Here is a 13,635-nt window from a genome sequence, read left to right as displayed (position 1 = left end):
ATCTAGTACAACAAAATTCCAAAGTGAAACAAATCAGTCACAAATATTCTTATATATAAAATAATAAAGTGACGTAGGCATTAAAGTCCCCACCTACTGTGGTTGTAAAGATGTATGTGCACGCACACACCCATCTACCCTCTTTAAGGGTTTATCCAGCACATGTCAATGCAGCACTTAAAGGCTGTACAATATTTTTTAGGAGAACCACCACCCAGAACAGAAAGGTGGTTCTCTCTGTTCCTCCAGTGATCACTCCTGCATGTTGCTGAGCGCTCTCTCCCTGATCCAGCGAAGCACTTAAGCACGTACTTAGCTGTAAGATCGCATGATCGCTACTAGATCGCATGCCCTGATTCTCATGGGTGACTTTAATTTTCCTGATATCTGCTGGGAGAGCAATACAGCGGTGCATAGACAATCCAGGAAGTTTTTGGAAAGCGTAGGGGACAATTTCCTGGCGCAAGTGCTAGAGGAGCCAACTAGGGGGGGTGCTTTTCTTGACCTGCTGCTCACAAACCGGGTAGAATTAGTGGGGGAAGCAAAAGTGGATGGGAATCTGGGAGGCAGTGACCATGAGTTGGTTGAGTTCAGGATCCTGACGCAGGGAACAAAGGTAAGCAGCAGGATACGGACCCTGGACTTCAGGAAAGCAGACTTCGACTCCCTCAGGGAACGGATGGCCAGGATCCCCTGGGGGACTAACTTGAAGGGGAAAGGAGTCCAGGAGAGCTGGCTGTATTTCAAGGAATCCCTGTTGAGGTTACAGGGACAAACCATCCCGATGAGTCGAAAGAATAGTAAATATGGCAGGCGACCAACTTGGCTTAATGGTGAAATCCTAGCGGATCTTAAACATAAAAAAGAAGCTTACAAGAAGTGGAAGGTTGGACATATGACCAGGGAAGAGTATAAAAATATTGCTCGGGCATGTAGGAATGATATCAGGAGGGCCAAATCGCACCTGGAGCTGCAGCTAGCCAGAGATGTCAAGAGTAACAAGAAGGGTTTCTTCAGGTATGTTGGCAACAAGAAGAAAGCCAAGGAATGTGTGGGCCCCTTACTGAATGAGGGAGGCAACCTAGTGACAGAGGATGTGGAAAAAGCTAATGTACTCAATGCTTTTTTTGCCTCTGTTTTCACTAACAAGGTCAGCTCCCAGACTGCTGCGCTGGGCATCACAAAATGCGGAAGAGATGGCCAGCCCTCTGTGGAGATAGAGGCGGTTAGGGACTATTTAGAAAAGCTGGACGTGCACAAGTCCATGGGGCCGGACGAGTTGCATCCGAGAGTGCTGAAGGAATTGGCGGCTGTGATTGCAGAGCCACTGGCCATTATCTTTGAAAACTCGTGGCGAACCGGGGAAGTCCCGGATGACTGGAAAAAGGCTAATGTAGTGCCAATCTTTAAAAAAGGGAAGAAGGAAGATCCTGGGAACTACAGGCCAGTCAGCCTCACCTCAGTCCCTGGAAAAATCATGGAGCAGGTCCTCAAAGAATCAATCCTGAAGCGCTTGCATGAGAGGAAAGTGATCAGGAACAGCCAGCATGGATTCACCAAGGGAAGGTCATGCCTGACTAATCTAATCGCCTTTTATGATGAGATTACTGGTTCTGTGGATGAAGGGAAAGCAGTGGATGTATTGTTTCTTGACTTTAGCAAAGCTTTTGACACGGTCTCCCATAGTATTCTTGTCAGCAAGTTAAGGAAGTATGGGCTGGATGAATGCACTATAAGGTGGGTAGAAAGCTGGCTAAATTGTCGGGCTCAACGGGTAGTGATCAATGGCTCCATGTCTAGTTGGCAGCCGGTATCAAGTGGAGTGCCCCAAGGGTCGGTCCTGGGGCCGGTTTTATTCAATATCTTCATAAATGATCTGGAGGATGGTGTGGATTGCACTCTCAGCAAATTTGCGGATGATACTAAACTGGGAGGAGTGGTAGATACGCTGGAGGGGAGGGATAGGATACAGAAGGACCTAGACCAATTGGAAGATTGGGCCAAAAGGAATCTGATGAGGTTCAATAAGGATAAGTGCAGGGTCCTGCACTTAGGACGGAAGAACCCAATGCACAGCTACAGACTAGGGACCGAATGGCTAGGCAGCAGTTCTGCAGAAAAGGACCTAGGGGTGACAGTGGACGAGAAGCTGGATATGAGTCAGCAGTGTGCCCTTGTTGCCAAGAAGGCCAATGGCATTTTGGGATGTATAAGTAGGGGCATAGCGAGCAGATCGAGGGACGTGATCGTTCCCCTCTATTCGACATTGGTGAGGCCTCATCTGGAGTACTGTGTCCAGTTTTGGGCCCCACACTTCAAGAAGGATGTGGATAAATTGGAGAGAGTCCAGCGAAGGGCAACAAAAATGATTAGGGGACTGGAACACATGAGTTATGAGGAGAGGCTGAGGGAGCTGGGATTGTTTAGCCTGCAGAAGAGAAGAATGAGGGGGGATTTGATAGCTGCTTTCAACTACCTGAAAGGGGGTTCCAAAGAGGATGGCTCTAGACTGTTCTCAATGGTAGCAGATGACAGAACGAGGAGTAATGGTCTCAAGTTGCAGTGGGGGAGGTTTAGATTGGATATTAGGAAAAACTTTTTCACTAAGAGGGTGGTGAAACACTGGAATGCGTTACCTAGGGAGGTGGTAGAATCTCCTTCCTTAGAGGTTTTTAAGGTCAGGCTTGACAAAGCCCTGGCTGGGATGATTTAACTGGGAATTGGTCCTGCTTTGAGCAGGGGGTTGGACTAGATGACCTTCTGGGGTCCCTTCCAACCCTGATATTCTATGATTCTATGTAAGCACAAACAGTCCCCCTAAAGCCAATGGGACTCCTCATGTACTGAAGGAAGCTGGTGGACTGGGGACAAAGTGCTCAGCACCTTGCAGGACTGAGCCCTCACGGAAGAGGAGTGAGACTGCACGTGTGTGTGCATGTGTAGGATTTTAAAAGAGCACTGATTCTGGGGAAAACCGCACACTCTCCCTCTAACTAAGTGGTGTTTTGTACTCTGTTTTGTACACTCCAGTCATCAGGGATGCACTCCGTCTCAGCTTTTCTGGCAAGCAATCGGAAACTAGCACCTCTTATAAAGCAGAATGTTGCAGGCAAAGGGAATCCACTCTAGCACCTCCACCAGGTTTGTCTGGCATTACAAACTGATGTTCTGGAGCATGTTACATAGCACTATACAGACACATAGAGGTCAAGTCATGGCTGCCCTGCACAAGATCAGTAGAAGAGGAAGGAGAGTGAAAGGAATTGGTTTCCCAGCACTGCACACCCATACAGGAGGCAGACACCATTTGGATGGCTGCCGTCCTAGAATGCAGGAGGTCCTGTGCTGCCAGCAATATTCCAGACCCCAAAAGGGCCATGTATGGAATGGGAAGAGCATGGCTGTGGCTTCATGTCCCCTGCGCACTAGCTCTCGGCTGCTGAGTACTGGCGAGAGCAAAACTGTAGAGCAGATGCAGTAACCGTCACCAGTCAGCATCCCTGGAAGCATATGTCCACTCCTCCATGGTGCAAGCATAAGACTCCAGCTACCCCTACACTACAATAGTTTGTTTCCCCACATCTTAATGTTTTAGGCCTGATTCGGCCAGGTGCAGGGAGCCCTCAACTCCTGTGGAAGTCAGCAGGAGGGGAGGATGCTCAGTAATTCCAGATCAGATGCCCACAGAGCTCTATTTATTGTGCACTGCTTCACAAGTACAGCCTCTCTCAAAGTGCCTTCTATTTGCCATTTGATGCAGACTAGGGAACAGTGATTTGATTCTGTGATATCCTGTACAAGGACTGGGCCCCTAAACAGTTCACAGGCAAAGAGCTGATTTAAAATACTCCCAGCCAAAAAAAATCTTCATTATGACACAATAGCTAAGTTTGCAAACACTGTAGGTGTCAATGAAGACAAAACAGTACAGTCTTACAAAAGGTAAAAAAAATATGTAAAAATAAAAATTTGAAAGCCAGGAAGTTCACAGATTAGGTTCCACAAACAACCCTAGCTGACCTTACACCAATGGTCATCCTCTAGTTACCTACCAACCCTCATATCTGGAAATTCTGAGCACAAAGGGTAATATGGTGGCAGCAGAATCTCTATTAAAATGATCCACTTAAATGCATCGGCTGCCAGCCAGTCTGCTAGGGATTAGCTCTAGCCATGGATTCCTAATTATTTCACAGTTTCTCTTGATAATTAGTGCTATGCACTAGATCTCAATTAGGACTCAAGCATTAACAACATTTGAGATTCCAGCCATAAGACTATTTTGCGGGTGGGAGGAAGAAAGAAGAGACTTGGAAACACAAGGCACAAATAGCTTTTGGAAAAGTTTTCTAACTCTGCAATCACATGTCCAATCACCCTCAAAGTTTTCCCCAAAATTATACCAGATAGGGAATCCCCACCCCCAACCCAAGTTATAGGCCTTCAAAACTAAGCTTAGAAAGTAAGTTAGAATTTCATCCTGGAACAACTCACAGAAGCAGTATCTACCTTTTTAAGAAAAAAAGCTCTACACTAGATCTCAAAAGAGTCTGGAACAGACTAAATCGGCCAAGCCAATTTCTAGATACTGTGACCAAAAAAAAAAAAAAAAATCACTCACTTTTTCAAAAAGTAAAATATATTTTTGATAAATTACATCTCAGAAATTTGAGAGACAAGGTGGGTGAAGTAATGTCTTTTATTGGACCAACTTCTGGTTGGTGAGAGAGACAAGTTGTCGAGCTAACACAGAGTTCTTCTTCAGGGAAGAAGAACAGATGCAGTAACTATCACCAGGAAGAAATGCTCTGTGTAAACTCAAAAGCTTGTCTCTCTCTCTCTCACCTACAGAAGCTGGTCCAATAAACGTTATTGCCTCCCCGACCTTGTCTCTCAAATACCCTGGGACCAACACGGCTACACACCACTGCATATATCTCCCAGTAATGGCTCATCTGATTCATGGCATAGTTTGACAAAAGGAATTCTACTCTTGACAAAGTCCACATGTGAAATTTCACATCCAGTTCAGTTGTACGGAATGGGCAAAATCTATCTTACAACGGGAAGCTAGTTGCAGCCTCAACTACTGAGAGAATGCTGATTCTTTCCACAATTAGGGCAGGAAATGATCTCTTTAGTCCACCTTCCTAAGACCAATGCAAGATTTAGGGCTTGTCTACGTTGTCCCGCAGTTTGGACTACAGGATTGGCAATAACAGTGCACTAATGCATTAATGCAGTCCTGTTTGAAGAGAACTATGTTAACATGAACTAGGAACCCTTTAGTTCATGCCTGCAGTGTTCATGAGGGAGAGTTACAGTGCAGCATTTTAGTGCTCACTGTTATTCACAACCCCACAGTCCAAACTGCGGGGCAGTGTAGACAAGCCCATAGAGTTCCAGATTTAGTGACCACAGGCCCTGACCCAGACATCAGGAGCAGCATATAATATGCAGTTATGTGTCTTCAACTATACTCTCCATTTTATAAAAAGAGTATATATACACTAACCTGCTCGTAGATTTCAATTGCCTTCTGGTACTGCTCTAATTGAGCAGCATATGCAGCCACCTTCAGCAGACACCTGTTAGCTGAACTAGAATCAAGAATTTCAGTTAAAATAAGTAACGGTACAGTACCTAGTGGTAAATATGTCCATTTCCCTGCTTCTCTAATAGATACATCCACTAGTTAATGTATGTGAAAACATTGCCCAGTAGTTACCTGTTAGAAAAATGAGTATATTAAAAATACCAAAACTATTAAACCACTAAGGTCAAATGTTGAATCTGAAAGCTTTCTGCAAATCTACAGAAAATTCTCTTCCCAGTGACCGATGGTATGATATTCAGCCCCAAAGAGACGAGAAAGTGTGTGCATTAAACATCCCACAGTGGATGGAAGTCAAATATTAAAATCTAAACAAAGGCAGAAATCAGTTTTCACATGCAAGCACCTTAATAGGTCTCCAAAGATCGCCATTTGAATACTCAGACTGACAGGTAGGTAAGTGAATGCCAATTTCATGTACCTAAGTGACAATCTCAGCATCTTAATGCAGGATTTGGACATCTTATTAAAGAATTCACAAATTAGGAGAGGCAAATAATACTTGCACATCTTATTATAGGAAAGAAAAAAGAAGGATAAATCCAGACTGTAAATCTTCATTGTTTCAAATAACTATTCTATGAAGAAGACTTGCCTGTTGGATTCTTCTCCTTTGTAGTAATCTGCAGCTTGTTCATAATGTGCAATTGCCTAAAAGACAGACACAACATTTTTTTCTCTCAGCATGTTACTTTTGAGATGAGATTTTGGGGGGAAGACTGTATTTACAAAGATTAGAATTTTTCAAAATTCCTCAGGTGGTTTTAGAGGGATAACATGACATTCCACTGTTATTGTCCCACAAGATTATACCAATATTGACACACTGCAACCCATCCCGAATGAACTCCGATTAAGAGCTCAATCCTGCAAAACTGGACTACTGACTATAACTCTTACTACTGCATGTAATCCCATTGAAATCAAATGGCAAGCTTTGCAGACAGCCTGGAGAAGGAAAGAACAGAGAGGAGAAAGACCCAGGAGTCCCAGCAGGAAAAGGATAGGGAGATGCCCCAGGACATAATGAGGCTTCTCCAACAGTAAACACAGATGCTGCAGACTCTTGTGAACCTACATGTTCAACAATCCCGGGCTCACCTCCCTTTGCAGTCTATGCAGAACTCCATTGCAGCATCCACCCTCAACATTCCACATGGCATCAAGGGCCACCGCCCTACCCCTCTACCGCTCCATCCCAGGAGACATTACGGAAAACCACAGCTTCACATACGCTGACCTGGGACAGCCACAGTAGCTGTATGTGTAGCTAAAATGGACATGAATGTTCTTTCCTCTTGAAAAGTTCCGTTCTATTAATTCATGAAATTTTGAATGTCTTTGCTTTTAAATTGCTCAGATCTTTCTTTTCACTGATTTTGTTACTGAATAAAATTCTATTATTTGGAAAATAATCCATCTTTATTAGTTCACAGCATATGCTGCAGTGCACCCAGCAGTTCTGAAATCACCTACTTACCTGTTACTGCACAGCATGACAACTCACAGGATCAGTGACCTACAGGGTCTCATAATGATAAATGTACAGCGAGCTCTACGAAATTAATAGGTGCACTGACAATGTTATAGTCAACCATGTACCCCCAGCACCACACAATTCCTGATAGGCCACAAAACAGCAGGGCCACACAGAGCACAGTACACCACAATGCGTTACTGACGCTCACTGTAAAAGTGCTTCTTCAAAGCCTCCCTGAGTCATACAGCTGCGATAAGCTCTTCTGCGATAAGCCCTTGTGTCTGGCTGTTTGAACTCAGCAGACAGCCTCTCCACCTCTGCCCTCCATCCCAGCAGCAAGCTTCCCCGCTTTGCTTCAAAGATATTATGCAGGACACAGCAGGCAGCTATAACCATTGAGATATTTTTCTTACTGAGTTCCCATCTCGTGAATAAACAATGCCAGATCTGCCAAAAGCACATTCAACTTCATTTTGCACCTGCTGAGCTGGTAGCTGAATCTTTCCTTGCTGCTCTCAAGGTTGCTGGGGTATGGCTTCATGAGTAAGGCTCAGATTTTGTCAGATATTTTTAGTAAAAATCACGGATGGGTCATGGGCAAAAAATCCCGTGACCTGTCCATGACTTTTACTAAAAATATCCCTGACAAAATGTGGAAAGAGGAGGGTCCAGCACCCCCAGCGGCTGGAGGCTCTGGGGTCCCCTTGCCCTCAGCCATGGCTGGGAGCTATGGGGTTCCTGCTCGGCCCGCCGTGGCTGGGCAGAGGCAGGGGGGCTCCTGTGGCCTGCAGGAGTTCCAGGGAACCCCCACAGTCCATGGGGGCTGGGAGCTCAGGGGTCCCCTTAATGCCCAGTGCTAGTTGCTGCTGAGGGCCTGCCGCCAGCAGCGGCTGAGAGCTGCGGGGCTGCCTGCTGACAGCTCCAGCCCTGGGGCACAAAATGTCACAGAGGTCTCTGGAAGTCATGGATTCCGTGACTTCCATGACCTCTGTGACATAATCGTAGCCTTATTCATGAGCAAGGGGTAGGCTAGGTCCCCCAGGATCACTATTGGCATTTCAACATTGCCAGTGGTTATCTGCCGGTCATGAAAAAAAGTCCCTCCTTATAGCTTTTTAAAAAGTCCTGTGTTCTTAAAGATGTGAGTGTCATGCACCTTCCCTGACCAGCTCACACTGATGTCAGTGAAATGTTCCCACTGATCCACCAATGTTTGCATAACCACACAAAAGCAGCCCTTCTGTTGATGCACTCTATGGCAAGGTGCCAAAATAGGGATATGAGTGCTGTTTATTGCTCCACCACAGTTCAGGAACCCCATTGTTGCAAATCCATCCACTATGTCCTGCACATTACCAAGAGTCACAGTCCTGGGCAGCAGGAGGAGATTAATGGACCTGCACTGAGGCTTGCATTACAGTCACTTGCATGACAATGGCCCCTGCATTGGATTTTCCCACTCCACACTGATTTCCCACTGACCGGTGTCAATCCAGCATTGCAAGTTTCCACTCACTTCCCCACAGTCAGTGCAGCTCTCGTTTTGGTCTTCCTGCACTGGAGGTCTGGGGCGAGCTCAGCACACAGATCTGGGAATGTGGCCTTGCGCATTCAAAAGTTCTGCAGCCCCTGTTTGTCATTCTAAGCCTGCATTACAGTGCAATCCCACCAGTAAGTACTCGTGTCCAGAAGCAGCACGCCACCATCTCCAGCTGCTCCATGAAAGCCAACAACCTTGAATTGGTGCTTGTTATGTCCCACAGCAGTCTGTCCTCCAAGGAATCGTCATGTTCCCCATTGATTTGGTTATTCTTGCAGCTCTGGATTGTGTGTCCTGTGCTTGCAATGCTTACAACAAAGTGCAGAGCTGTGCAGGCTTCCATGCTTCAGTCAGAGAAGGTGGATAGCGAGGAGAGCCATGTAGGTTTGTGGGATTTTGATAAAAGGAGTAAAAATTATGGGATATAAATGACATTACGGGATGGAGACAGCTGCATGCTGGGATGTTGACCCCTTGCTCCCAGTCACCCCTGCGTGACTCGTTTAGGCCCCATCATGCATTGCCAAAAGACTTCCCAAAAGACAGTGCGTTTGACAGTGGCGGGTCGCACACTGGGACTCCTACCCATGTTGCACAACATTGTGCATTGACAAAAGCACTCCTGGTGAGTACATGCACCGCAGACACAAGGAGCCAAGTATGCACGCACAATATACTAACAATGGCAGCTTAATGCCAACATAACTTGGGTCGACCAAAGTTTGTAGTGTACACATGGCCTTAGAGGAAAGAGAGATATCGACTGGATTAATTAAAAATACCACTTCCCATGGCAAACCGGACTTTCCTTGTAGGGTAAAGGGAAAGAGTTTCATCCAAGTCTGTTAGCTCTGACATGCTTAGCATCCAAGGCTGCAGGCACTGCAGACATCCCATCACACTTCTGCAATGATCTGTCAAATCGTACTAAATAGGTGTAGCTTGATTGTCTCCTTCCCCCGTCCCCCAAAGAGCTGTACCATATAAACAACTTCTGTGCAATTCACACTTTCCTGTCAGTCTTTCACAAACACTTTTAAACTGACCAACACAGCATCATCCTCATCAGGTCTGAAATGGGATCTGGGGTATTTCAAGAGCACTCGCGTAAATCTAAAGTGACTTGCTCAGTCCATCTGCTTCAGGCCTCCATATGAGAGTCAAGCTTGCACTGATGATCATAAGGAAAGGAAGAGGTAACTTAAAAACATGGAAGAGAGGGGGAAAAGAGGCACATAAAAGGCAAAGACCAAACAACTCATCTCTGAGGCTTGATCCTGGTATCACTCACACCAAGTTTAACCACACTAACTACAAGTTTAACTACACTAACTTCACACAAGTTACTCCTGACATATACCCACACAGCAGTATCGGAAACAAGCCTAGAGACTTTAGGTTCCTGGTAGAGCCTGATTCATGAAGTTCCCTAGGCCAGCAGAGTGAAGTTTCATAATCATACGCAGTTCAGATAGCACATTCAAATATAGTTTCAATGAAAAATTCTAAGAGTTTGATCAGCTTACCTTTTCAATATCTACCAGCTCCGTCTCATAAATCTCTGCAATGGTGATGTGATGCTTGGCAGCAATAGTAAATCGGCCCTAGGATGGACAATTTAAAAAAAAAAAAAAAAAAAAAGGAAAACAGAGTTTTTTTCCCCTCTCTCCTTCAAGTACATGCAGCATTTATTACTTTTAATAGAACAATGATTTAATCTAACTAGTTTAAATAAAGAGGCATCAATCTAAGTTGCCAGACATTGGGATACCAACCCCAACTCCTCAAGGCAATGCAATTTCTTACCAGGTCTGTGTAAATATCGATGGCTGCATTTAAGCAGTTCATAGCCTCTGTAGCGTAAGCATTCAGGAAAAACAATTAAAAATAAAATCAGCTGAGACATCCAGACATTGTTCAACAGTTCAGCTTTCACCAAGGCAAGGCAGTATTTCTGCTGTGTGTCTGTTCTGACCAGAAACCTAAATGGCCAGCTTCTCAAACAACCAGCTACCCAGGCTCTGAAACTGCAGACGTTCATTTTAATGCCCCAAATGTAACACATACAAAAACCTCTGAGATGTGTGAACTAAAAGTACATTTAAGTGCATTTGTATTGGCAAATCTAGTAACCATATAATGTCGAATTCCATGGAGACATGCACATCCTATGAACAAACTGATTTTTCCCAGACCAAATTTTTGACTTTGAAAAGTTACACATTCAAACAGTAGCGTATGCAAAAAACTGTATCACCAGTCTCTTAGTTTGCTTTTGAAAATTTTGTCCAGAAGAAGCAAGCTTTTAGTGTACTCAAATACCTAGTGAATACACAGGAAACCTATCAATATTCATAAGAACATAAGCATGGCCATACTGGATCAGACCAACAGTCAATCTAGACCTGTATCCAGTCTTCCAACAGTGGCCAGATGCTTCTGAGGGAATGAAAAGAACAGGGCAATTAGCAAGTGATCCATCCCATTGTCCACTCCCAGCTTCTGGCAGTCAGAGCCATTGATGGACCTATCCTCCATGAATTTTTCTAATTCTTTTATGAACCCATTATAGTTTTGGCCTTCACAACATCCCCTAGCAATGAGTTCCGCAGGTTGACTGCACATTGTGTGAAGAAGTTCTTCCTTATGTTTGTTTTAAACCTGCTGCCCATTAATTATATTGGGGGACCCTGGTACTTGTGTTATGTGAGGGGGTAAATAACAGTTTTATATTCACGATCGTCACACCCTTCATAATTTTATAGACCTCTGACATATCCCCCCCTTTCTTGACTCTTTTTTTTTTTAAGATGAATAGTCCCAGTCTTGTTAATGTCTTATCAGATGGAAGCTGTTCCATCCCCCTATTCGTTTTTGTTGCCCTTTTCTGGACTTTTTCCAATTCTAGTATATCTTTTTAGAGATGGGGTGACCAGAACTGTATGCAGTATTCAAGGTGTGGGCGTGCTATGGATTTATATAGTGGCATTATGACATTTATTGTCTTATTATTTATCCCTCTCCTGATGGTTCCCAACATTCTGTTAGCTTTTTTGACTGCAGCTGTACATTGAACGGATGTTTTCAGAGAACTATCCACAATGGCTCCAAGATCTTTCTTGAGCGATAACACCTATTTTAGATCCCATCATTTTGTATGTATAGTTGGGATTATTTTTTCCAATATATATTACTTTGAATTTATCAACATTGAATTTCATCTGCCATTTTGTCGCTCAGACACTCAGTTTTGCAAGATCCCTTTGTAACTCTTCACAGTCTCCTTTGGAGTTAACTGTCTTGAGTAATTTTATATCGTCTGCAAACTTCACCACCTCACTGTTTGCCCTCTTTTCCAGATCATTCATGAATATTTTGAACAACATTAATCCCAGTTTTCTTTTTTTTGTAGCCTTTCTGATCTCCTTGAGCATTTCACAGTCAACGTGACCATCTTGGTCAGCTGGTTGGCAGTATATTCTTTCTGTTATACTCTTATTCAAGCAAGGAATTTCTATCCATAGAGATTCTATGGTACTGTTTGATTCATTTAAGATATTTTTTTACTGTATTTCACTCTATGCTCTCATACACATATAGTCCCATTCCCCCACCAGCATGTACTACTTTGTCATTCCTATATATTTTGTGCCCTGGTATTGCCATGTCCCACTGATTATCATCATTCCACCACGTTTCTGTGATGCCTATTACATTAATAGCCTCATTACATTAATAGCCTCAACCAAGCACTCAAGTTCATCCATCTTAGTATTGAGACTTCTAGCATTTGTACTCAACCACTTACAAAATCTGTCAATATTTAGTTGTCTGCCTTCATGTGATGGCTGTCTCACTGGCCCTGTATGTAGAACTGGAAGCATTTCAGAGAATGCCACCATGGAGGTCCAGGACTTTTATTTCTTAACTAGCAGCCTAAATTTGGTCTCCAGGAACTCTCGCCTACCTTTCTTTATGTTGTTGGTACCTACATGTACCACAACCACCAACTCCTCTTCAGCTCTGCACACAGGTCTGTCTGTATGTCTCCAGAGGTCTGCAACCTTCACACCTGGCAGGCAATTCACCATGCGGGTCTCCCAATCATCACAAACCCAACTGTTCATATTTCTAATAATTGAATCCACCATTACTATTACCTGTCTCTTCCTAATAACAGGGATCTCATATTCCAGAATGGTATTCTCACTGCAAGAGGACACCATGACATCATCTGGAAGGAGGCTCCAACTATGGGATAGTTTCCCTCTGCTCCAGCTTCATGTTCTCCTTCCCCAAGACTTTCTTCCTCCTCAACAGCATAGAAGCTGTCAGACTGGGGGCACAGACATCTATTATATCAGTAGTTGCTCTTAAAATATCCAATGTTGTGTGTAGTACCTGAGTAATATCCCTTTAAAAAGAAGTCCGGAGCCCTTTAGGGGAGCTCCATATCTTCTATTTCAGTAGAGCAGCAGTGTATGTAGGTAGCTAGGTCTTATATATTTGTACATAGTTAATAAATACAGTTATTTGGAATCCAATTGTGTCCATGTGGTTTCCCCATAGTCTTAAGGCTGTGAGAGACAAAGGACACAACATACAGGTTGTTTGAACACAGCTTCGCCAATGAGCAGGTGTCTTTTCTATCCCTAAGAGAGTTTTGCTATCTTTCCCTTTTCATTCACCCTCCCTCCCCTGAAAAGTCCAGACATCTCAGTGGGAAAGCTGAACAAGTCTCCTTACTTGAATCTGTCAATGATGTTTCCATAGGAAGTCAGAGGGGTCACTGTTACTTAATATAAAGCATCCTTCATGTTGTCTACCAGAATTCTAAATCCTACTGGCTGAGAAACAGACAAGGGTCCAAATTCTGCTCTCAGTTACACTAGGGTAAATCCAGAGTAATTCTGTTGAAGCTACTGGATTCACTCCAGATGTATACAGGTACAAACAGAACACAATCTGGTTCACAACTGACATCGACAGAAACAAAGAACT

The 13,635-nt window shown here is 44.0% G+C and overlaps 1 protein-coding gene across 4 annotated transcripts in view; it reads right to left on the bottom strand.

The window, feature by feature from the left end:
- The window catches only part of NAPB (NSF attachment protein beta), a 37,489-nt gene that overhangs the window by 6,285 nt on the left and 17,569 nt on the right, over nt 1-13,635 (bottom strand). For all 4 annotated transcript variants that reach the window (XM_084624884.1, XM_084624883.1, XM_084624885.1 and 1 more), the window contains exons 4-7: nt 10,441-10,487; nt 10,161-10,238; nt 6,210-6,265; nt 5,516-5,600 (exon numbers count right to left, since the gene is read on the bottom strand). In XM_084624884.1, coding sequence (XP_084481010.1) covers nt 5,516-5,600; nt 6,210-6,265; nt 10,161-10,238; nt 10,441-10,487 — 266 coding nt within the window. The remainder of the gene's footprint in view (nt 1-5,515; nt 5,601-6,209; nt 6,266-10,160; nt 10,239-10,440; nt 10,488-13,635) is intronic.

Source organism: Lepidochelys olivacea (assembly GCF_965140295.1).
Source record: "Lepidochelys olivacea isolate rLepOli2 genome assembly, chromosome: 3".
NCBI classification, from domain to species: Eukaryota; Metazoa; Chordata; order Testudines; family Cheloniidae; genus Lepidochelys; species Lepidochelys olivacea.
The sequence above is the reverse complement of the archived record's forward strand: the minus strand, read 5'-3'. Positions and strand labels throughout refer to the sequence as shown.